The 26592-nt window shown below is 38.9% G+C and overlaps 2 protein-coding genes across 2 annotated transcripts in view; one reads left to right on the top strand and one right to left on the bottom strand.

Moving 5' to 3' along the window:
* Positions 1–26592, bottom strand: part of LOC146568505 (protocadherin-15-like) — a 235777-nt gene that overhangs the window by 154254 nt on the left and 54931 nt on the right. Inside the window, exons 5-9 of the mRNA XM_085284578.1 lie at positions 14676–14836; positions 14054–14209; positions 10741–10860; positions 8209–8319; positions 2567–2737 (exon numbers count right to left, since the gene is read on the bottom strand). Coding sequence (XP_085140704.1) covers positions 2567–2737; positions 8209–8319; positions 10741–10860; positions 14054–14209; positions 14676–14836 — 719 coding nt within the window. The remainder of the gene's footprint in view (positions 1–2566; positions 2738–8208; positions 8320–10740; positions 10861–14053; positions 14210–14675; positions 14837–26592) is intronic.
* LOC146568506 (uncharacterized) lies at positions 21341–22631 on the top strand. Its single transcript, XM_085283396.1, has 3 exons — positions 21341–21993; positions 22080–22197; positions 22329–22631. The coding sequence occupies exons 1-3, from the start codon at positions 21892–21894 to the stop codon at positions 22487–22489; spliced, it is 381 nt and encodes a 126-aa protein (XP_085139522.1). The 5' UTR covers positions 21341–21891; the 3' UTR covers positions 22490–22631.

Here is a 26592-nt window from a genome sequence, read left to right as displayed (position 1 = left end):
GCCAAGCAACCACAGCTTATCTGACTGACTCCAATTTTTATTGCTGTGATTGCATAAGATCAGAAAAACTGAAATCAGCGAAGCGTCTGGAGTAAGCAAGAGCTCTGTATTGGGAGAAAATCGACAAGTGAGAAACAATCTTGGTGTTTGAAGCGACTTGGGGTTTTTTGTGTGTGTTTTTTTCCTATATTTCTTTGGGTTTTAAGGACACTAAACCCAACACTAAACACTTGCCACATAACAAGGGTTTTGTGACCCCTCAAGATTTGCAGAATCTGCCCCGTAACACTTGTTCATGCAGAAGAGAGTAATAGCTGGATCTATGAAAGACATAAACTTTGACTGTCAAGAGCACTTTGAAGGCCACACATAGTATCATTTTGTGACATATATCAGGGTAGCAGTTTCATCCGCCATACAATTTTGCCATAATCAAAGGAAAAAAAACAGCTATTTGTATTTCAAAAATAGAAAACCAAGACATTCCCTGTATACAATGATGCTCATTAGTCATTTGTATAGACAGTATAGTAAAATCCTCTTTTTATGCAAATTGTAACTCCCAGGAAAAACAGTTTGTTTCTGCCTAGCCCCTCCCCCCCTTTCTCTTTCACTCCCCTCTCCCCATCCACCAGATCCCCCCCCCCCCCCCCCCCCCCCCATCTCCATCTTAAACCCTGTCCTTGTCCACATACACTTACTCCTTCTGAAAACCACAAGCTGTAAAGTTGATTTACTCCTGTTTTTCCTCCCAGCCAAGACTGTCTCCTCTGGCTGGAAAGAGAGAGAGAGAGAGAGTGTGTGTCTGTGTGTGTGTGTGTCTGAGAGAGAGAGAGGTGAAAAGAGAAATCTTGAGGCAGAGAAATAGTTCCTTCAGCCTGTCTGGAGCAGAGTCAGCACATGTGTGTGCATGCGACAACTATCTCAGTGTAAAATAGAGAGATGAAGAAGACGGTGTCCGGTCCACGGCTGTGATACTGGATTTATGTACATGTGTGTCGGTGAATGGGGGGCATTAAGGCACTGCTAGCTTGTCACCATCAAGGGTGTGTGCAGGTGTGTGTATATGTGTTGTAAGGGATGAATGCACTGCTGACTTGTCATAGCTGAAGATTTTGCCTAAAGCAACTTCCCCCCCCCCCTTGTTTACAAAGTTGTACTCTGAGTTTCTCCAGACAATAGCATCAGCTAAATGCCACAGATACAAATGCAAAAGTACATACAGCTGTGTAAGCATAAATATGGGCTACAGTGTTGCAGAATCTGCCCTGAAACACTTGTTCATACAAAAGAGAGTAACAGCCGGATCTATAAAAGACAAACTTTGAATGTCAAGAACTCTTTGATGGCCACACATGACATATTTTAGGATAGCAGTTTCATCCGCCATACAATTTTGCCATAATCGAAGGAAAACAATACCTACTTGTATTTCAAAAATATAAAACCAAGACATTCCCTGTATACAATGATGCTCATTAGTCATTTGTATAAACACAGTAAAATCCTTTTTTTATGCAAATTGTAACTCCCAGCAGACATTGCTTGACAAGGTCTTATTATTAAAATATCAGGGTTCCTTTTCAAATGGCTCTAATTCCTTATGAAAAACCTACAATGGGTTCTGCAGGAGTTAACATACAGAATGAAATTGCATGTTTTTTTTAGAGTGTACAAAAAAATTTAGCCCCTATTCTAATTACATAGTCTGTAGTTTACAGCAAAACGAGCTACATTTTAAATGCCAAAGTGAGTAAATACATTTGGCTTGAATTGGCATTAGACCTTGATTTGAAAGCTCGAAGACAAGAAAGTGAAGATATCCATAGTGACACAGTCTATCAATATACCCTGTGGTTAATAATTGCAGTTTCCCCTAAGTTTCTAAACCATCTGCAATCTGCCAACAGAGTTTCATTTTACTGGAAATTAGGGAACTAAAAGGTTGTAACTAAAGTAACTCTGTATGATATTACCTAAATCAAGAAATGATAATTCAGAAAAATCCCAGGAGATTAGCAGTTTCTGAAAAGTCAGATGTCTATTCATATTAATGTACAGAATTCACCTGCTTGCTGCTACTACTGCACATTCACCCAGTGTACATACTATATGTATATATATATAATGTTCTTCCTCTACACCCCCCAATTTTTGCACATGTCGAGGAGCTTGTCAGGCTACATTTCACTGTGTGTTATACTTGTATAACTATGCATGTGACAAATAAAGAACCTTGAACCTTGAACCTTGAAATACTAAGACTAGCCCGACTGGCATCAACAATGCTCTGTCTTCCCCATTCTGCTGCTGTTCAAACTTGACCAGGTTGTCTTGACAATGTCTATATGCCTAAATGCATTGAGTTACTGCCATATGATTGGCTGATGTTGTGTTATGAGTAGCTGAACCAGTGTACTTAATAAAGTGGCGGCGAGTGTATACATGTTATCATTGTCCACTGAAGACAGTAAGTGATCCACAAATGGACATTGCTACAAAAATTAAAGCTAAGTACACATAGTACACACAAATACAACAAAGTACAGAACAAACACAAACTTACCGGCTCGGTCAGCTCAAGCACATTAGCCTTATACGTGATGGGACTACAATCACGGGTATTTCCCACAAGCGTACATGGTAGAAACATTGGACCCAAATCATCACCGTCCAGTACATCCACAGTTAGTGTGGTGGTGGCTGTTCGACGGTCACTTGGATTAGGGGCTCGATCCTAGACAGACAGACAGATTTTTTTGGTGATAATGCATAATTATGTGGCTACATTTATCTTTGTGTCTTGAATGAAAAGCGATCAGGATATGATCAAGAAAAACATGTAATAATACAGAAAGGCTGGTTTTTATCTGATATATTCTATATCTAATGCACAGCATTCATGTTCATGTAGCAAGTGTATACACCATACTGTAATCTACAGGGTGGGCCATTTATATGGATACACCGTAATAACATGGGAATGGTTGGTGATATTAAAGTCCTGTTTGTGGCACATTAGTATATGTGAGGGGGCAAACTCCTCAAGACGGGTGGTGACCATGGTGGCCATTTAGAAGTCGGATTTTCTATCCATCTTGGATACAACTTTTGTTTTTCCAATAGGAAGAGGGCCATGTGACACATCAAACTTATTGGTAATGTCACAAGAAAAACAATGGTGTGCTTGGTTTCAACGTAACTTTATTCTTTCATGAGTTATTTACAAGTTTCTCTTTGTTCACAGCCATTGACATTGGGGCGACCGTGGCTCAGGGGGTTGGGAAGCGTATCTGTAACCGGAAGGTCGCCAGTTCGATCCCTGGGCTCTCTGTCCTGGTCGTTGTGTCCTTGGGCAAGACACTTTACCTTACCGCCTACTGGTGTTGGCCAGAGGGGCCGATGGCGCGATATGGCAGCCTTGCTTCTGTCAGTCTGCCCCAGGGCAGCTGTGGCTACAACTGTAGCTTGCCTCCACCAGTGTGTGAATGAATAGTGGCATTGTAAAGCGCTTTGGGTGCCTTGAAAAGCGCTATATAAATCCAATCCATTATTATTATTATTATTATTGACATGTCGAAGAGGTTAACACATGAGGAGCGGATCGAAATTGTGTTGATATTGGGTGAACGCAGTAACCAGGTCATTGCAGCAGATTTCAATGCAAGACACCCTACGAGACCACCCATCTCCCATGCTGCAGTCAGCAAACTGCTTGCTAAGTTTCGTGAAACTGGTTTAGTGTTGGATTTGCCAAAATGTGGATGCAAGAAAACTGTCACTGATGAAGAAACATCAGTGGCTGTCCTAGCTTCATTCAGCAAGAGCCCACAGCGTAGCACTCGCCGCATGTCACTGGAGAGTGGCATTAGTCGAACATCCCTTCGGCGGATATTAGCTACTCACAAAGGGCACCCTTACAAACTCCAGCTACTGCAGCATCTCAACGAGGATGACCCAGATCGGCGCACAGAATTTGCAGAATGGGCAAAACAAAAATTGGAACAGGACCCTCAGTTCACGCAGAAGATTTTGTTCAGTCATGAGGCAAACTTTTATGTGAATGGTGAAGTTAACAAACAAAACCACCGCTATTGGTCTGACACTAACCCACGTTGGGTGGATCCCTCCAAGACTGTTGGAACAACAAAAGTGATGGTTTGGTGTGGTATATATACCACCACATTATGGGTGCCAGGTCCGAGCATTCCTAGATGAACAGTTTCCTGGAAAGTGGATTAGTCGTCGTGGGCCAGTTGAATGGCCCCCAAGGTCTCCCGATCTGACCCCCTTAGACTTTTATCTTTGGAGTCATCTGAAGGCAATTGTCTATGGTGTGAAGATACGAGATGTGCAGCACCTGAAACTGCCTGTGCTGGCATTTTTCCTGCGGTGTTGCTATCAGTGTGTGAAGAGTGGGAGAAGAGGGTTGCATTGACAATCCAACACAATGGGCAGCACATTGAACACATTTTATAAGTGGTCAGAAACTTGTAAATAACTCATGAAAGAATAAAGTTACGTTGAAACCAAGCACACCATTGTTTTCCTTGTGACATTACCAATACGTTTGATGTGTCACATTTCCCTCTTCCTATTGGAAAAGCAAAAGTTGTATCCAAGATGGCCGACTTCTAAATGGCCAATTTGGTCACCACCCATCTTGAGGAGTTTGCCCCCTCACATATACTAATGTGCCACAAACAGGACTTTAATATCACCAACCATTCCCATTTTATTACGGTGTATCCATATAAATGGCCCACCCTGTATTTCATGAATCTTTTGGTGACCAAAATTTCACAAAAATACACATTCAGCAACATAACTCTGTAACTTCTGTCGGTGCTGTGCTTTTTTGGAAATCAAATTTCCCAGAGGAACCCACCCGAGGGATTAATAAAGTTCTATCTAATCTAATCTAATCTAATATTACATAAATTCCAGTAAAGTAGAATAACAAATATGGAAGTATAGCATGCACTGCTCCCACTCCCATCTGCTCCTGTATGATTCACTGAAAATATTCAAAACTATACACAGGAAATGATGTTCAACATCTTTCAGGTGTTTCAGCCTTGCAAGGCAGTAACATTTTTATTAGACAAAAAAGAAGCCTGTTTTCTCATTTCTTAAATGCAAATATATGCTAAGGATAAATTAAGTTCCAACATTTGGTCTCACCCATGTAAAATTAAGAAGAGAAAATAATAACAGTTAATAATAATAATTTTAACTTAGATTTGTATAGTGCCTTTCAAGATACCCGAGTAGTAGTAGTAGAAAAAATCATATCAATGAAATACTGAAAACCAAACTTTTTATTCATATTTTGATAGCATGAATAAAATTGTTTATTGGTCCACTGGCTGGACTAAGTTGTAGCACTGCTAACCCACCTTTTCCTTTTTTTGTAAGATTGCATAAAAATGAAACAGCATTGCTGCATTTCATGACATGCTTTCTGGTTATTATGGGATTACAGTTAATTACAGTGAAAATGTTTTGAAGATTTTGATTATTTTCTAACTAAATGACATTGATACAACAGAATTTGGTATTTTGTACAAAGTCAAAAACTCCCACGTGTTGGAATTACAGGTTGATTTCGTTTTGTTTATGTCTCTCTGAGGAGTCACATAAATTTAGATTTTTTTTTGGTAAAAGTTAATTAAATAATGTAGTTTAAAACTCTAAAACTCGGAAATATTCTGCAGGTAATATAATTATCATATAGGTATTAATTTAAAAATAGAAGGATATATGTAAGAGGTGTTTAAATAAATACATTCTTTTCAATTGACCAATTCACATGGTGGTTGATGACATTGAACTCAAAGACAAAAACTGAATCTTAAAATTACTTTTCAGTGAGAATGTTACTATTGTGGAAAGGTTTGAAGCTTTTGAAACAAGAAACACTAGAATGTATGACCTTGGTACACACAAATTGAAAAATAGATGTGACTTGTAACTCAAAAGAACGCCAGTAAACCCTAAGCTGGGTTTCATTGAAAGCCTCATAAAAAAATAGAAATAAGTAAATCCCAAAAAACACAGTCCTACTGAGAGACTGATAGTAAGCATTCTCACAAACATTTCCGTCTACTTAGATCATTTATTATCTTTATTCTCTACAATTTAAATTCTAATATTTACATCTACTTTTCATCTGCAGTCCAGTTGAAAAAAAAAAAGATAAAACGCAAGAAATAGCCAAATAAGGCTACTAACTAAACTCCTCAACTACTCAACAGTCGGTGCGATCACCACATCTTACTTACAGGAAGAAACCCACGAGATATTATCTGCTATTCAATGTGTGAGTCATCTAGATTTCCATCAGCTTCACATTTTATGTATGCATATGAGGGAGCACTCTCAAATCCTGTTCAGATAAAGCTGCTTTCTGCCATTAAACTCTTCTAAGTAGCACAACTTAAGCACTAGACAATCAAGATATCAGGTATAAACCCTTAATTAGGTTTCCTCAAAGTTCCCATTTTAATATTACTTAATCACATCAAATCATTGCAATACATTATATTCCCAATTACTCGACAGTAAAAGAAAGAAACCGGGGCCTCTGCCAAGAAATGATCTCCTCAAAACTAAAAAAAAAAAAATTTCTGAAACATCTTTAATGAGCAAGATTGAAGATACCATCTAAAAAGAGAAATCAGAAAACACAAATATGAAATAATTAAACTCTGATTATATATAGTTTAAAGACTGAAAAAAATCATAAAAAAATAGTAGATTTCCATCAAGTTCACAGAGGAGTTTTCCCCTGCTGGCTTCATTACTGTAAGCTATGCTTGACGAGAAGCTGTGACATCACGCAGTGACTCATGACAAGCAATTCTGCCAACACTATCTTGGTGTTTTGAAACTGGACAAGACAAGAGAGAGATGGATCTAAAATTAAAACTGAGAGCACTGTGCAGTCATCGGCTAATGACGAGTCTTGACTATACCCCTGGATAATTGTCTATTGTGACTCTAATAACGAACATACCTTGCAAAACGAACTTCATGTGTTATTTAACATGAACTGAAACCGAGGTTTCATTTCACAGTTCAAGGAATTGAGGCCATGAAGTCATCAGGAAAGTGTTTACAGATCAAAAGAGCTGAGGCTCATCTTTCTACAGACTTCTTTACAACCTGAAGTCTTTTTACTACTAGAGGCCATTAACAATAATGCAGTTTTAAGACAAATCAGTTTTCAGACTCAGAGAATAAGCTAAAAGGACAGTCTATGACGTGGACACAGTTAGCAAGTTTAACATAAAGATTGAAACCACAGACTCTAAAACAGCGGTCCCTAATCCGCGGGCCATGGACTGGTACCAGTCCGTGAGTCGTTTCGTACCGGACCACAGGTTTTCACACAAGGTGTATATACTTTATCTGCAATATATGTACAGCTTAAATGGTCAGCCATGTTCCCAGGGATTTTTTTTTTCTTTTCTATTTTGTGGTTGTATGGGTTCAGTTAAGCTTAAACTTTTGTTAGGAATTTATATACAGTAATTTCAAAGCTACTCAAAACACTCTTAATACTGTATTCAGACAAACAGATATGTCACCTTGTTAAGCAGCCAGAAACACATTAATCTTACAGTGTACTGCTGACTCTCCATAGTGCTTTCAGGGCCTTGAGACATATGAATATTTTGCAGAATACTTTCTCGAGAACTGCTTTTGAACGCAAGGTTTTCTTGACACAATAAAAAAAACCTTTTTTGGCACCATCAGCAACACAAACAATTCAAACTTCAACTACAATTTTCCATAACTGTGCTTTGCTTATTGAGTGAAAATCACTATAAGCCACCTTTATAAATAAAACATACACAGAGCTCAGAAATAAAAGGAAAACAATTAGGCTAACAGAGACATTAGTGATAATTAGGGGTGCTCTAAGAGATCCCTTAAGGCTCACACAACAATACAGAAATAGTGAGAAAAGCTGCATAACATTAATGTTGCCATGATAATACAAATTTACATAAAACAACACTCCAGGCAGCAGTCTACACGCCTACCCATGAGAGATGGCTGATTTTCTTCAGCCATTCTTTATGACAGGTCCACATGAAAGGTGTTCCCTTCAAGAGCTTTAACTTAATATATGATTAAAAAAACCAACCTAACACAGTGCGACATAATAATACACAAATAGAAATGTTGAAAAAAACTTACATTAGCTTGTATGATGACTAGGTATCTTGTTATATCCTCATAGTTGAGTCTTTCTCTGAGAACTACAGAGCCAAACAGTGTCAGCGGGATGTCAAAGGTTCTGTTAGCTGTCTGAAAGACAAACAGATACATTACACACATCAAGAGTGAGTCGCAGCCAGGGTCGGCCATTCACTCTTTCTCTTTCAATACAGTTTTGACAAGGCATGCATTACACTTGTTTGGTTTAAGCAATGAACCTGACTGTGCAATTTCAGTATAAATATATTTTAGATTTCTTGACATGATACAAAACTTAAAAAAAAAATAATTCATGCAATCTATATTTAAAATAATTCATTAAAATTATTATGATGAGAGAAAAAAATAAAGACTAGTATGGTTATAAAATAGGTGACATTCAAAGAAAAATAAACCAGAAGAAGACACAGTACTGACAACAATTTGCTAAAACAAAAAACAGAAATAAAGAATTTATTCAAAGGAGCTGAGATTCAGCATCAACATTTCTCAACTGCACAGATAACATCTCAGTGTTTCTACTAAAGCTTAATGTGAACAAGTGTTAATTTCTTTGACTAGTTTGTGTCAAAGACCTTTTTTCTGATGAAAACAAGACAATTAAATAAATGCGTGAGGACAAAAATGAGATGACAATATTATGGAGAGACAAGTTCAAATCAGAATTAATTAAGTTTTATAGTGAGGCAGGATGCATTCAGAAGTCATCCAATCAGAAGAATCTTCTTGTGCACTAAGTGCACTACAATTTGATCTGTCTACAACAAACAGGGTAGGAGTAGGGCTGGGAGATTTGAGGAAAATCTGATATTGTGATATTTTTTGGGGGGCTATATCATAATACACAATATATCACCAAATGTTTAAATCCAAATTAACTATTCATTATTTTTCCATTTTGAAAACAACAACAACAACAACAAAAATCTGAATGAATTGAAATGTTTTATTTAAACCATTTTAACCATCAGTTGACACAGAGGTTACTGTCACAGTAAGTCTCTTTCTGTGGTCAACACTAGGCCTTCAACAAAAAAAAGATAATAGCAACAAAAAAGTACATGAAGCAAGAATTGGCGACACAAAATAAAACAATTCAAATTAAAAAGGTGCTCTTTTGTGCTTATAACATATAAAAATTGTAAAATAATTAGTGCAGAGTTTAAAAGTCTTAATTTTGCACTTTCAGCTGGCGGAATATTTCATGCTACTGCTACCTTTTGCGGCAATAGTTTTGCGGCATATTTTGCAAACTACTCAAATTACTGCATCTTGTTCTGCAAGCTCCATGTGAAATCCAGCGAGTCTCGCTTACCCGAAACTCCTCCTGTCACCATATTTTACTGGTAGTAGATAAACACGCATGCTCAGCATTGTGTCAGGTAGAAAATTTTCTGGGATGGCGGAATTAATGATGCATTCACAGTGCGTAGGATAAAAGAAAAACTCATGGCGACTGCTCAGTATTTACATGTCAATTTATACTCAGTGGTTACGATAAAGCCATTTTAACCATCTTACGTGGACAAACTCATGATTATGTCCCCCAGCCCTAGGTATGAGCTCCCTGTTTCTCATGAAAACGTAACAAAATGTCAACACACAAGGAGGAGATGAGTTGACATCCTCTACTGACACATTTAGCAGCTCTCACTGGCACAGAGAAACTTTTACACAAAACCTTTTGGTCAATTAAATCAACTTCGAATGAAAGTAGACTAAAAATAAAAGAATTAGGATGCCTAAATTATAACTAAAACTAAATGATGTTTAAGTCAAAAGACTCCTTAAAACAAATTTGGTGTCAAAATTAACACTGATGTGAACATTTAAAGAGATAAGAAACGGTGCTACAGCTGACTTTATGAAGAAGATTAATTGTGCAGTCTTTAGCAATGATCACTAATCTTAGAACAGTAAATGCCTTTAGTCAGTCTGCTACTGAACTCAGGTAGCTCAGTTAAACCCTGAGACAGTGAAAAGTAATTTACTCCAAACAGCCTTTAACATTAATTATGGCTGAGATGAAAGTAAAGCACAAGGAGAATCTAATGTAATAGGCTACTGTTTTTGAGCATCAAATGAAAATTTCTAATTTTTTTTTATTGTTTATTACATTAATGTTGCTATAATGTATATTTTATATAAAGATGTAAATAGGGAATTGTAAGTGCTCCTTTCTGGATGTTGGTTGTCTTTTGCTTAATTTTGCTGGTGTGCATTAGGAAACCAATTTGTAACTTGTTTTTAGAAACTGGAGCAGATTGTTAAAAAATATGATTTCTAAGATCAGTTTTGGCAAGAAAAAAAAGTAAACAGTGCTCAACTGTGATCTCAATCAAAATTTAAATCAGTACTGCTTTATACTCTATTGTCAAAGAGAAGAAAGAGGAAGAATAAAGAGGCAGAAGCACTAAAACTGCTTATGCAGCTTTGCTGCTTGGTCTCTAGTGAACATATACCCATGCTACACCATGTTGACAGAGATCAGTGGGCAAGTGGATGACCTACCGGGTCTCTCGGATTGTACTGGATGGTGTACTCTATCTGTCCATTGGGACCGTCATCAATGTCTGTTGCTCCATTGTTTCCTGAGAAACCAGAAAAGATAGTCGTTCCAACTGGAGTCAGCTGAAAACACAACAGAAAAAGAGAGTTTTAATATTTTTCTCTATACACCTTTAGTGCAACAACCAACACTGTGCTGTTTGTTTGTTTGTTTATTTATTTCAATTTAGATGAACAAAAAGAGAAAATATGCTTTGTAGCACATTTAGGTACGAGCTCATTTCCATCTGCAGTCCCTGGATCGGTTAAAACACAGTGAGATCCAGTTCAAGTCTATCAGAAGAGACACATACACAAACTCAAATACCTGCACGTATGGTAGCAAAGGGAAAGCCACACAAATCAAAATGTTAATCAATAATTACACAAAAAAAGAAAAAGTTATCATAAACTAAGAATCACAAACTGATGCTCACAAGACTCACAGTCAAAATCTGTTGTTTCAAATCCAGAGAGAAACTACATTAACTTGCACCAGTGTTCAAATTGTTTTTAAGCATATTACAAGTTTTAATTGATTTATAGGACAAAGCTGACTGCGCAAACTGGTGCCTTGCTTACGCTCATTTACTGAGAGCAAAGCTGGACAAATCCCCTTAAACATGGGAGAGCAGCATCATGGAGAATCTTATTTACTAAACATCCATCTGAGTAATATATTACATTATCAAAACTTAATATATTTTATTTAGTAAGTATATGGCATGACATTGCCATATGTCAAATCAGGGTCAAATCAGGCTTGAAAAATTGCCAAAGAGAAACAGTTTGACAAACATAAAATAGGATTTTTCACCACCAACAGGATTCCCAAATTGTTTAAAACTTGTCATGGTGGTATCTTCACATGGTGTGCAGTGTCCTTAAAAAAGACTGAGCAAACTGGACTAATGGAAGACAAAAGAAGACGTGACAGGCTTAAAAAAGTCATGCAGATAAGCAGCATCTGAAAGTCATGTCCTTGAGAAATAGGAAAATACAGAAACGGGGGGGAAAAAAAGACCTGACACAGGACCTGAGAGATGCTCGGACAACAACATTATTGCAGCAGTGTGGATCATCTTGACAGAGAACAGGACAAAAGGCAGCCAACATCCAAAGAAGAGCTCTGAATGTCCCTCAAGATGCCCGGAGAACTATTCCTGAGGACTAAGACTAAGAAATGACAAAAAAGCTTCTCTAATCGAGTTCAGACTTGTTGAAAAATAAAGGTGGTCATACTAAATATTCACCTTAAAGCTCCTTTAAACTCATCGTCCTCATATACTGTGTACTTATGCACTGCATGTTTGCATGTTTCAGTAAATAACTACATGTACTTCCCATTTTCCCACCAAAATATTTAAATAACGAGTGGCAGCTAAAGATTTTGTACAATACTGTAAAATAGCTTGTTGTTGCAGTTGTTTACAAAAACTCACTGATCTGTGAGCCAGTATTTTCCTTTAAATTCAATGTCACAGTCAGAAAAAGATAGCTTGCTTTCATACAGAGAACAGATAAGGCATTCAAAAAGAACGCCATTCATTTTGATTTCATTTTTCTAAGAGAAATTTTTAGGGTGGAAGAGGCACACTTGCCACCGTGCATAGAAGAGACGAACTTTGCCAATATATGTATCGCTGTGCTATATTTTTCGATCCATGTGCCAAGGGATCTGTGATTACGTGTCAAAGCAGAAGTTTAATCTCCAGACAGCACTGGAAGCATCCGCGATTAACTTTAATTTAGCTGTTGCACCAGTGATTTGTTACATAATTTCCCTCAACAGGGTTATCTTTGCCTCCCACTGATCTCACAATGGTCTTCAGAATGTCTCATGCTGTCACTTTGCCACTTCTGGATACAGCTGTAATGAAGCAACTCCAGACTCAAGCACCGGTGCCAGCTCATGAAATCAGCCACAGTGATCACCTTGTACTCAGAAAAAATACTCACTGAACTCATAAATTGTGTCCTAGACATCCTTATAAATAACCATATATCATCTGTCTGTCTTATAAGTCTGACTCACTTGCTTGTAGTCAGTATTTCTTAGAAATAGACAGCAAAGAAGAAGACTAGATTATAAGATTTCAGATGAAAGTGGATGAACACCTTTTGATTTCAAATTTACTGCTTTTGTCTGAGTTCTGGGGCCAATAGAAGTGAATTAGAAAATAGCTGACCACCTAATGAGCCCACTTCCACTCAGATCCCAATAAATGTGCTACTACTTTTAAATTACTACCTACATCTGAATTAATGTTTTCATTTTTTAACTTACTACCGCAAAATAGAATAAATTTATCTTGGCCTTCCACAGGGATCATATTTTTTTTTACAGTGCATCTTCTTAATTGTATTGTGAACCTTGGTAGTGAATGGAGGAAACTATTATAGTAGGAGTAATGAGGAAGTGGAAATGCGTGGGAGGTGATGGGGTGGGGACAAGAATCGGCGACAACCAGAAATTTATATAGTGTGGCAACGAAAAGGTGGGAAAGGTTGAGAAAAGGTGACATAATGAAGAGGTGGGAGTGGTGAGGGGGCATGTGAGTGTGTATATGTGTGAGAGCCAGGGAGGGAGGGAGAGGTGTTCTGCAAAAACAGAGGAGAGGCCAAGAGAAAGAAAGGGAGAGACTGAGAAGACAGATTGAGTTGGACAGGCTGTGGAAGACTGTATAATGAGATATTCTACCGGGACTGCTAGGACTGTGCTGGCAGCCGGCTACATGTATCCTTGTCCAGCTTAAGTTTGAACCTCCTCTAGTTATATTTTTGCTTCTACAGACTCTGGAGAACAAACTAACTGTGGGATTGGCATCATAAAGATTATTTTGGAAACCCCAGAATAACAGATATAGATCGCTCATATAGCTGCCCAAGAACTGAGATTTTTTTTCATTACTGTTCACTACCTTGCCCTTCAACTTTGGTATGACAGCAAAAACGCACACAAAAAGCCAGACGATGTGCACTGCTGCATTTTCTCTATAGAATATATAAAAGGGCATGACTGAAAGAGCAGCAGTGGAAAGGCTTAGTGTACAGTACACTTGATATGTTGTATTCATGTATGAGTGAGCTGCAGCCCCCCTACAAACACACTCGGCTCTCAAACTCAAATCGATGACTTTGATTAATACTTTCACAACAGCAGCAGCTGTGCAGGTCGGTTTAATGAATGGCTTTATTGCTTTATTTCTTTCTTTTGACTTATCTTTTCTTCACAGACAGAGATGGCGCACGTTTTTGTGTGCGACTGGGTTTTTACCTCATTCACGGCGACGTAGTATCTCGGCTGCTGGAAACGGGGCGCGTTGTCGTTGCGGTCTCGAACAACGATGCGGACCTCGTGTAAAATCACAGTGCCTATCAGCTCATTGGTACACTGAACCTGAACCACGATGGAGTGAATGTACGAGGGGGGCTGGAAAAGAGGAAACACAGGAGGAGAAAGAGGTTCTTAAAATGTTAAATGTGCAATTTTAAATCAAGTATATTTATCTTGAGGGAAAAAAAGATGTTACAAAAAAGGACTACACAAAGACTTTGTGTATTGTATTTACTTTTTGTGCCAAATCACACAGTCAAAAAGAAGCGCTGGATTACTTTAGAACAGGATGATGAATGTTTACTCAGAGGCAAAAAGAGCTAAAACCTGCTAAATTTCTCACAACAGCACATGATGGCTAAAGTAAAAAACATGTAAAAATAAATATATAAGAGCTGTAGATATGTAAATGTACTTCCATTGTTTATGTCTCCTGGGGTCAATCGAAATAAAGAAAAACTAGGAGCAAAAACTGCATTTGCTGAAGCAGCAATTTTACTTTTAGTTTGGCATACAGCACAATGAGTGAACGCGACTGAAGAAAAGCTAGAATAAATCTTACATCTCTGTCCAGAACCCGTCCCGTGCTATTTAGGTAAAGGGCTTGTTTGGAAGGGTCAAGAATGACCCAGCGATCGTTGTTGTCCCTCAGGGACAGAGAGATGGTTCGATCCGGACCTTCAGCCACGCCGTTGATGTGCATGTTGTCCACCAACAATGTTCCTGAAATAAAATAAAAGCAGGTTTAATAATCCTTTGGCTCGAGAGACAGACGCAGCGTCCAGAGCTTCAGGATGTAAAAAGTAGAATTCAATTACCTCTGGAGTTAAACAGAAACAGACAGAGAAACCATTTGGTCCAAAATGATTAATAAATGAAAAGGAAGCAGGAACAATTCAGACAGAACCCTCAGTTTTTCTTCATGTTCTCAATTAAATATATACCTGGAAATTATATGCCGGATGTAGACAAAGTCAAGGGCAATTACGTGGAGAATAACAGAGCCAGAGAAGAAGAGAGCGACATGAGGGGGGGAAAAGGCATTTAGTGGGGCTACTCTGCTTCCTTCTGCTATAACTATACCTGGAATACTGAAGAATGTCTGCGAACGCAAAACATAACAGACAGACTTCAGGAAGAAACAAGAAAACAACAAATGTTTTAATGATTTAATTGCTTTTCTCAGCCTGGAATTAATTAAAGAAAAACATCGAAATATTTTTAAAAAGTAAACATTTTAAGACAGATGGCAAAATGAAATGAACTCGATTAATTTAATACAATCATCGGTGGGTGGTGAAGTAATTTGGGAATTAGACAACTACTGGAAAGCAAAAACAAAGAGAGAAATACAGTACGAACAGGAAGAAAAGACCATTTAAATGGTATCAGTGAGCTGTAGACATTTAAGCTGGGCATATTATCTGCAAAAACAAAAATTAAGCCATGAGGTCTGAGAAGGCACATTACATGAGAAATGATAAACTTGGAAATGTCACAAAATGTGCTGTTATTTGTTGTTTGTGGGTGAAACTGTCAATGAAAATCAAACAGGGATGTTTGTATTAGTGGTGAACTTGTGATGAATAACTTGAGCGTTGGTCTAATGTGCTCCTCGTTATATTTGCTGATGTTCTCATGTCGTTAACCATAAAGGACCTGTTTTAGTTTACGGGAAATATTTAAACAGAGAGGAGACAAAAAATTAAAAAATAAATAAATAAAAGTGGAAAAAAACAACTACATAAAAAAAATGAATCACAATGTATCCGCTTGACTCCATTTGTACAGCTCCAGCACAATGCAAGTGACCCATTACCAGACTAATAACACATCTCACTTGGCATCTGCCCTTTCAACAGATGATGGTACATAACAACCAGGGCTCTGCGCTACGAACCAAGTCCAACTCGCCCAAACAACAGGAAATCATGCTGAGCAGTTACACGAAGGTGGTTATTAGCTCGAAAAGTAAACCCAAGGAGTGTGCTCACATGAGAAAGGTCAGCCACAAACACTGACAGGTCTTCTGGCAGTAGAACAGCATATTTTACCAAGATGATCGAAGTATTATGTTAGAAAAATATGAAGGGATGAAAAACAGAATGGACAAACTGTACAGCAACACAGCTGCAACTAGCCAAAAGAGTAGTGGGTGTGAGCATGTGTGGTAGAAAACAAAGTACGGTATTTAAAAAAAGAAAACAATATATGTGTGTGAGCATTTAAAATCTTTTGGCCAACAGGTACTAACATATCACTACCATTTCATGTTCCATTAAATGAACAGACTACTTTGCTTGTTAAAAAAGACCTAAAAACACTAAGTTTGCGTCGTTTATCTGTAACTTTAATATAAGGTCAACAAGTACAAGGCTTAGGTGCTATTTTCAGGCACCTAAGCCTTGTAAAAATTGCTTTATAATTGCTTGTGGCCAACAGTAAAAAAATGCAGTTAAAGTTGCCTAGGGATCTAAAGTTTTCTTTGCAGCTCATTAGAGAAAGATAAAAAAAAACTTTAGAGTGTCTTCAAATTGATTGCTCAGGAGGCTAAGATAACCCTCTCTATGAACCACCTCCATAACACTGAAAAGAAGGGCTAAACCTGAAGATCACTGTGGTTTTCTCGAAGCCTCCCATCCTTTTGTCTGAGCAGTAAACTGTCAGCAACATTAGCAGCTGCTTAAAAAAGACTTATTTGTGCTCAAAACCAAGCATTGTTTTTTCCCCCCATATGTACAAAAGAAAAAGTATTCACCATTACACGCTACAGCAAATCATGTGATGCCAGTCCTTTCACCCCCTTATGTGCCTGTCTTGCAATTCTGGAATGACGGAAATGATTGGGCTTGTTCTTATTCTTTCTCACCCTTCTCTCCTTCCTCTACATCCTTTTCCTCTTAAACCTTGTTTGTGGTTAGTGCATTGGTTGCTGCCAACTGCAAATTCATCATGGCCATGTGACAATTTACATTGGCACTTGAGTATCACTACACTGAATAAATAGGGGCCACAGTTTAGAAAAAACTAATTCTGTGTGAGCACTGATTGACGAATAGAAGAAACAGGTAGCAAGCATTAAAGGATTGCAGTTTGCTTTTTTTCTTGTGTTTACTTTTTTAGTTTTTCTCTAAACTTATCTTTTCAAGCTGTTGCAGCACCTTCATCTCTGTAATCTGGGACTCTCTGAGCTCCTGCACTGATATATTACTGAAATGATGCTAAAGATTGACCTTCTTTTACACTCATGTCTCCAACCGGACCGCATATGTGAAGTTACGAAAACTGAGTGGTGCACAGCAAGTTACGCCTCATTAGGCTCATGCCGTTGTTCACAAGGGCAACAGCGGCTTGTAATGCAACCTAAAGTAAGTCACTTCCGTAATCACTTTATATATTTCTGTATTGCAGTAACAAATTTAATTGCTCTACTAAATTTAGCAATCACTTTATAATTTCAGTCATATGACAAAGAAAGTTTTCACATGACCATAAATAGATCTACAAAAGACTAAGTGCACCTTTATCACTTCCACAGGAATTAAGAGGGTAAATAGTAGCCAGGTGCTGTTAATCAAATGCACTTGATTAATTGAGCAAATGTCACCACCTCTATAAAAGTAGAAGTTTTTACAGTCTGCTGATCTGGAGCATTCAGGTGTGCATTATCACAATGCCACAATCTTTCCTGCAGTCGACGTTCCGGCAAATTGAATTCAAGGTCAAACCATGCTACTCTCAGAAAAACTTCAGAAAAACAAAGAGCTACAGCTCACGCTCTATAGGCCTTGGTTAGCATGTTAAATGTTCATGGTATCACAATAAAAATAAATAAATAATAAAAAAGAACAAATATGTCTTGTTTGGAATGATTACCAGGAGAAGGTGACATATCTCTAAGAGAAACATGGTGACGTTGTTTAGGTTTGCATTCTTTCAACAGATGGGACCAAAATGGAGATATTGGACAATAACACACAACAATTAAAATGTCAAATATCAGCACAAATACTTCATACCAACTGTTAAACACAGCGGTGGACAGATGATCATTTACGCTTGTTTTTAAGCCACGGGACCTTTGCACCTTGGAGTTATCAACCACGAAATCCTTTGTACGCGAAATAATCGTAGAGTGAAATGTACCATCCGTCTTACAGCTTGACCTAAATTAGGTCAGACAACAGGATAATAATCCAGAGCACAGCAGCAAATCTATAAAAGAAAAAGAAAAAGATCAAGGTGCTGCTATAGTCTAGTCAACGTGGCTCCAAAACACTGAAAAGACTGAGAAAATCTTATAGAAAATTATGCTTCAAGTTATTGCTACTGAAAGTGGATCTATGAGTTATTGAATCATGGGGTTAACTTATTGTTTTCTGTACTAATTAAACTATAATACTGATATTCAAGAATGCAAGCTGGGAGGATTGAAAAATAAATGTGCCATTTTTTATTTGGACTTGTCAATCAGCTGATTTCCTTTTCTCATGGAGTGCTCTAACATTTGAGAAGTACAGATATTATTTTCACTTTTATTGCACAAATGGACAAGAATATTTATGCAAACTGTGCCCAGGCTGGAAACAACTGTCTACTGTTGCTAACATCACATCCATTCCTTCCAAACATATCAAAAGAAAATACTATTCCCTGCTGCAGAATGATGCTAAATCTGTGCCAACCGCAGCCAAGCTTGATTTCCAACAGGAAACATAAACAGCGATGAGTCTCCACTCCTACCTGTACCTTATCTGAAATAAAAATCCCTGTCGTTGCATCATTTTTTCATACATATAGGATCGCAACCCTTGTGTGTTGTTCAATCAGCCTGAGAGCTATGCTGGCGGGGGCCTAGGGTCACATGGGTCAGCCAGGTACAGTACAAGGGGAGAAGCCAGATTAGGGGAGATCTCTGTAACTCCAGGTTGGTACAAAAAAATAAAATGAAAAGCAAAACCTTTGTAACAGAAACAACAATGTAAATTTTGTTGCTGCCTTAAGCACCCAAGGGTATACTAGGAGAACCAGACCTGATCTGGCCTATCAGATTTGAGAAACAAGTGCTTTTGTTTGTAAACAATTACATCTGTGTTCATCTGTGCTCAACGCAACTCAACTTTATAAGACAAAATGACCAATGCACCACACAAAAGAGACAAAATGGATAAAAACAAAAAAAGGAATAAAAAACTACAAAAACTTCTACACCTACAAACTACTGTGTGTATGTTCATGTGTGTAAGAGAACCCTAGAAAGTTGAGAAGCAAGCAGGATTGTGTTTGCTCGCTGGAAAACTTCTCGTCTGTGTGCACACACCCGTCTGCACACACAACAACATAAACACACACGCACTGAGCGATCTCATATCTGATCTGCCAGACATAAAATTGGGTCATGGCCTTCTGTGCTACCATGGAAACCATGTCAAATGCTTTGCTGTGATTTGCTGATTTTATATAAACGAGGAACTTTAATGAAATTGGTTTCTTTATATGAGAAATGGGATAGAAAATGGAATTCATTAGGGGGCTTTCATTCCTTACCATCGTCTGGCTATCTCTCTGCTGGTTTTTCTGCTTCTTTCTAGCAAAAATTTAAAAAAAAAAACCCTCACCAAGACAGGCGAAGAAACCTGATAGAAATAGTGCCTATACCTTGTATAACTGTGTCTAATTTGATACCACAGACCATCTAATGCAAATGGACTCTTTTCACAGTGACCTCACTTTATAGTAGACTGAATACAGCACACAGCAGCATCTGATTAAATTGACCCACGTGTTAAAGCACACGGGCAGAACCATATGAAGCCGCCGGTGTGTGTGGGTGTGCACGAAGGAGGGAATTGCCTGAAAAAAAAAGAAACACAAAGAACATTTAGAGAAAAAGGAAATGAGAAAGACAGCAGAAGAGAAGAAAGATTGGGTTGAACGAGAGGGTGATATAAATAAAGAATAAAGAGAATATTAGGAGTAAATAGAGAGAAAATGAGCATAGTGGCAGTGCATTAATAGAATATTTTACAGGACATTAGCTTAACTGAATGTGGCTGCACTGCTAGTGTGTCATCCAGGTATGAACCATGGGCTGAAAAGTAATCATCACATCTACCTCCTTCTTGAGCGCTTAGTGGGTGGGAAGAGACTCAAGACAAATACTGTAGCACTGGATAGGAAGGACAAAAGAAGTAATGAGTGTTGGCTGGCCAAGGTAAATTCGCTTTATCTACCATTTAAGTTGAGATAGTTCGATGGCAGACACATAGAAAAGACATATTAGAGAACATTATAATTTCTAAAAGCATCAAAAGTTGTTTTGACTCTCTTACTGAGGTTTTATAGTAGTTTGACTTCCTATAATTTACAATGTTATCACCTGCAAAATAATGGTTTCTGCTATGTAGCGTTTAGTACTCGTGACATCTGTTTGACCGCTCTAATCTGTTTTGAAACAGGCTGAAGTGGTCCCTCCAAAGTGATAAAAGGAAGAAAAGTACAGAGGTGAGAGACACTTTTCACAGATGAATCTTCTTTGAAACAAAGCATTCTTTCAACATAGCAGCATTCTGAATTCTGTCCATTTTGTTTGGTGTGTGAGAAGGGAAGTTAAAACATTGCATTCACACAACAAGTCAAGGGCTTTTCACATCATCTGTACCAAAAGTAAGAAAAATAAAATTCAATAAATAAATAATTAAAAAGGTAGTTTATCAGAAAAAGAGGTACAATGTGGGCCTTTGCTGGTATTTCCACACTGAATTACATCAAATGCAACAATGACAATTTTTTGAGTGATAACCTTAATCCAGGGTTGGGCTAAACCGAGTCCCAAGGGGGCCAGAAGCCAGTGTACTCAGTGGCGTGTCCAGCGGGGTGGCCTGGGGGGGCACAGGCCACCCCCCCAACCAGACTGGCCACCCCAGGTGCCACCCCAAAGGCAAAACAATAAAATTCAATCAAATATCAAATGTCCGATTATGTTTTCACGGTGAAGCTCAGATATCCGAGTGTAAGTGAATGCAGCATCGGCTTCTGCGCAATGTGCATCACGTTAGCAAAGGTAGGAGAGCCAAGCACGAAAGACAGCACTGCAGGAAACAATTTTTCGGTGAAAGAAAATGAGGACAGAATAAATGTCCCGGTAAGTAATATTAAGTTTGTTGAGTTTAGTAAACTTCGGTGAAATTAGAATCCCAAGGAAAAAATAACACGTAAAGAATTATTGCAGCCGTCGAATATTTCAGACAGTATGCTACTGAGGGCAGCTAACATAAGAGTTATGAGTTATAAGATATAATCTAAGTCGTAACATTGCTGTATGGAGCTGCAGATTTGGTTGCAGGTTAACATAGCTGGACTGGCCATCGGGCATACCGGCATATGCCCGGTGACTTATTTTTTATTTTTTTTGTAATGGCATGAACAATGAGAGGTGGTGGATTGGCCAGATGCAGGTCGATGTGTAGAAATAACTCCGTTGTTTGGTGGTGGCTAGTGATGGGACGTTCTGTATCGAGGCTTCGGAGCGTGTGTCGAGTAATGGAGGGGGCGTTTCCGTGAAGCGCCTATCGAGGCTTGCTTCATTTATGGGAGGAGCTGAAAATGATGACGTCCGAAGCCTCGCTGCCCGGCTGTACCACGTGACTGGTTCATGAAGTGGTTCGAACTTTGCCGCGAGATATGACAGCGATATAAACCCCTCAGACTTCATTCAAAATGTGGGTGTTTGATGGAGAGTTGCGGTTAGAGAGAGTTTGGAGACCGTTTGGAGGTTTATGAGAGTGAGGAGAGAAAGTCAGGAGAGAATGGAGCCAGCTAAGAAGAGGAGGATGTCCTCCCCTGTGTGGGAACATTTTGATTTTATTCCTCCCAACAAGGTATGTAAATTTCTACAGAAGATGTATTGTCATGATACTGATGGTGCAATACAATTTATGTTGAGCTGTCTTGACTTTTGTACAAGGAGAAGTGTTTGCTATGTGCCAGGGAGCTGGGATATAACAACAACACCTCATCCATGCTTAGGCACTACAGAGCTTTGCATGAGAATAAGAGGAACACCGATTGTGGAGCAAGACCAGGTGAGCCATCAAATGCAATGATAATATAGCATGCAGTAATGTTACTAAATGATATAACAATATTATACAACTGTTATAAGTTACATATGTGATATTTATATTTGTGCTTTGTCTTTATTGTCTTTCCTCAGGAGAACAATCTCAAATAGATGAAGACCTGGTCAGCATGGTGATTGAGGACTCCCAGCCATTTAGCATTGTGGAGGACAAAGGATTCAAAAGATTTGTTAAATCATTAAATCCCAGCTATGTTCTCCCCACTAAAAAGGACGTAAAAGCAGTGAAAATTTAGTTTTTACAGAATAAAATGTGAACAGGCAGGACTGAGGCTCAAAGCCTCAGTGTGTAGCTGTCCATACCTCAACGTTACAAAAGCACAACTACTGTCCACACCCCAACCACACCTCACCTCACAGTAAATGATCATTTCCATTTCAAGCATTTCCAAATGATCATTTCCCATACTGCCACTATAAATATACACAGTATACTGCCATCACTACAATATACATGTTTTACACACTCCTTTTGTTGTTGACATTTACAGGCTGTGTGCAAAATGCCACACTCTTCAAATTCATGCCAGCTATTATTTTTACGTCCAGTAGGTGTCCTGCTAGAGCAAATGAAGCTTCATGAAGCTTCGCGTTGGGGTGAACCAATTGGATGAAAAGCTTCAGTGCTTCATGGGGCTTCATCTGCCCATCACTAGTGGTGGCTATGGCGGAGCTTCCACAGAGGCCAGCAGGTGGGTGAGGGAAGGGGAGGCAGGAGGAGAGCCCCGAGGCAGCCGCCAGTCCGAGTGTCAGGTGAACTGAACTTCAGGTAAGAAGTTATGACCTGCAGTCTATCTGGGTCAGATATAAACTAAGTTTAGGTGGAGTTTATTTTCGTTGTGCTGACTTTTTACCCTCAGTTGCAATAACTCGTACTGCGTTCTAGCCAGCTTGACGGAGTTTCTATACAGCTGGGTGGGTGCTATGATGTTACTGATAGTGAACTTTATTTTATTCATAAGGTTAGTAGAGTTGCCAACGGCTCCTTGAAAAAAATGGAATGGTCCCTCATTCAGAGAAAATATTACGTGTTTCGTATTGAGCTGAGAAGAGACGCAGTTTGTCCCGAACTTTAGCTATAATGAAAAAAAGACACAAAGCTGGATTTATTCTGTCGTTATGCTGCACAGCTGCCTCTTCTTCTCTCATTCTCTCCCCTCCCTCTCCTGTTGCTGCTTCAATCATGAAACTGATCAATGATCAGCTGATCGGCTTTTCTCTCTTGTTTGTTTATCGCCCACTTTGCGCCAGAAAGAGGAAACCAGCGGATGTCGCGCTAAAAAACAGCAGCACGTTTAAGCTTGATCAGCTGTTGTTAGAATGTATTTAATATTAATTTCTAGTATCAGCTGATGTTTGCTGGAGCCACAGCTGTAAAGCTGCTGGTCATGATGTCGGTTTGGATATGTGGTGAGAGGGAAACATGAAGATGAAACCAGGAGATGTCCTTACTGAATCATCAGAGCTGAACAGGTGATGGAGAAACAGGTTTACCTTTTAGGTGACAGGAATGAGTTGAAGGGAAGTTATGAACTGTTTCTGAGAGACAAATAACACCAGGATCCTTTTCTATGTAGCTGACAGCTGGTAACTGTGCAGGGGCGGGTCTAGCAAAGTTTTGCCAGGGGGCAGGTAGGGCTTTAACAGGGAAAGGGGGGCACAAAGAAATACTTTTCTGTCTTATTCTCATTTAAAATACCTAGCTTTTATTAAATAATTATCTAAATCGTACAACCAAAGTTTTTATCTGATGTAAAATGTATAGAAATCATACATATACCAACAAGACAGTGTACATCACTGTCACAACAGCATTTGTTTTCATTCAAAGTCTTTATGGCTTTAACACCTGGTGGGTCGGTCTGTAGTCAAAATGCCCGATTTTCTGTCCCAGTCCAGTCCTGCAGGTTAATACTGGCAGTGTCACCATGCCAGCTGACTGTATTTCATCATCAGCCAGTGTTGCTCTTGATCAATATTACCAAAGTTTACCATAAGGCAGCATAGAAAGTATTTACTTGCTTTCAGGTTTTATTCAAATGTTAGTCTTTTCAGTTGTTTCCCCACTTTTTTCCTGTTTCACAATCAAACACCAGTTTGTGAGAAGATTATCTTCTTTTTTTAACAGGCAGAGAAAGTTTTACATTGGAACTGGCTAATTTGTCAATTGTTTGTTACAAATGTTCGTATTTTAATATTCAAAAATGTTTTTGCTCAAAACATATGTGCACTATATGTCAGTAAAAATACTATGCAAATATTCCTTGAATACTGAGTAAACATTGACAAAGCACTGATTGTATCTCTTGTACTTTATCAACACAGAATCTAAAAACTTTGCACCGTAGTGGTTAAAATCTCATTCTAATAAGAGTTAAAAGCGCATTCGGTTATTAGGTTTATAGGATTATTGAATTATGGTTAACGGTTGGTAGAATTTTTTTTAAACATTATCTGCCAATTACATCTGCCACCCTTCTCCAAATCTGTGCCCCTACCTGGCCCCCCCAACAAAAATTTTCTAGACACGCCACTGATGTGTACTCCTAGTGCTGGTCCCAAGTCTGGATAAATGGGAAGAATTGCATAAAGGTGAAGACAGAGGAAGAGGAGATTTGGAAGGAGTATTCAGAGGGTACGAGAAAGAATAAAAAGGTATAAATGTAGAGATGAGAGTATAGGGAATTTAAGTGTAGAGACTGTAACTAGTTAAGGGTTAGAGCTGGCTGATAGGAAAGAAACTAGATGTGCTGTGTGTGCAGGACACCAGGTGGAAGGGAGTCAAGGCTAGGAGCATGAAAGATGGATTCAAACTTTTCTACCGTAGGAAGGAAACGTAATGAAATGGAAGTAATCTTGAAGGAAGAGTGCGTTAGTCGTGTTGTGGAGGTGAACATATTGTAGGAAGTGGTTATGTTGAATGTGGTGATGTTGTATTGCCTCCAATGTGGATGTCAGAAGAGAAAGGAATTCTGGAGTAAGTTGGATGAAGGAACAGACTTGAGTGGACATGCATGTGAAGGGAACAGAGGTGACGAGGAGGTCTTGGGTAGGTTAAGGAGAGAAATGCAGAAAGGACAGATGGTGATGAGTTTTGCAAAAATGGCTGTGGTTAATGTATACTTCAAAAAGAGGGAGGAACATAAGGTGACATAAGAGTGGGAGAAGCTGCACACAGGAGGACTATATCTTGTGGGAAGGAGAGATAGGAAACTGCAAAGTGGTGTCAGGGGAGAATCGAATGGTAGTTTGCAAATCAAGAAGAGGAACTGAGTGAAGGCAGAGGCAAGGATTAGATGGTGGAGGATAAGGTCGAAGAATGTTGCAGAGTTCAGGGAAGACTTAAGATGGGCTCTCGGTGGCACAGGGAAGAGTTACAATATGAATGGAAGTGTATAGCTGCAGTTGTGAGAAAAACTGCTAAGAGACTGTCTTCATATCCTCTGGACAGAGGAAAGAAGACGAGGAGATCTGTGGTGGAATGGGGAAGTACTGGGAAGTTATTCAAAGGAAGCAGTTAATTTAAAAAAAGTGGGATAGTCAGGGAGATGAAGAGAGTAGAGAGGAGTATTGGGAGGCTAGCTATACTGCAAAGAGAGAGGTGGCAAAGGAAAAAGCTTGTAATGCGTGTTGTACATGAGGCTAGGCACTAAGGAAGGAGACAAGGATTTTCATCAGCTGACTAGAGCTTGAAATCAAAGCTACCAAGGATATGCAGAAAAGCATGCGAGGTTGGTGCAGGACATGAATGAAGTAGTAGGCACGACTTCTCAGAATGGGCTGACTGAGTGCAGCATGGTTAAGATCTTGGAGAAGCTTACGGCTGCTGTGAATACTCAGAATAAGACCTCTGAGCGTACATTGGATTACATCACGGAGAAGTTTCCCATTCTATGCAAGGCCACCTGGGTTGGCTGGAAGCAGGGCGAAGGACACATTTCACTGCAGGGCAACCTGCATGTGGCGAATAAAGCCTTGATTGATTGATTGAGATTGGGTTCAAGGTGGGGGGATTAAATCATTAATTGGTTCTGAGCCCCTTCATGTTTGCATTGTTGATGGACAAATTGACAGATGAGGTCAATTTGTCCGGGAGTCTCCGTGGGCTGTGATATTTGTAAATAATATTGTGATCTATAGTGAGAGTAGGGAGCAGGTGGAAGAGAGTCTGGAGAGGTGGAGGTATGCTCTGGAGAGAAGAGGAATGAAGGTCAGCAGAAGCAAGACAGAAGGCATGTGTGTGAATATGAGGAAAGCAGATGAAATGGTAAAGATGTAAGGTGGTAGGTGAAAGGTAGACAAGTTTAAACACCTGGGGCCAGCACAAGAAAGGTGACGA

Source organism: Mchenga conophoros, linkage group LG8, assembly GCF_057382185.1.
Source record: "Mchenga conophoros isolate Kocher_MC1m ecotype Shallow Benthic linkage group LG8, M_conophoros_male_GT1.1, whole genome shotgun sequence".
NCBI classification, from domain to species: Eukaryota; Metazoa; Chordata; class Actinopteri; order Cichliformes; family Cichlidae; genus Mchenga; species Mchenga conophoros.
The sequence above is the reverse complement of the archived record's forward strand: the minus strand, read 5'-3'. Positions and strand labels throughout refer to the sequence as shown.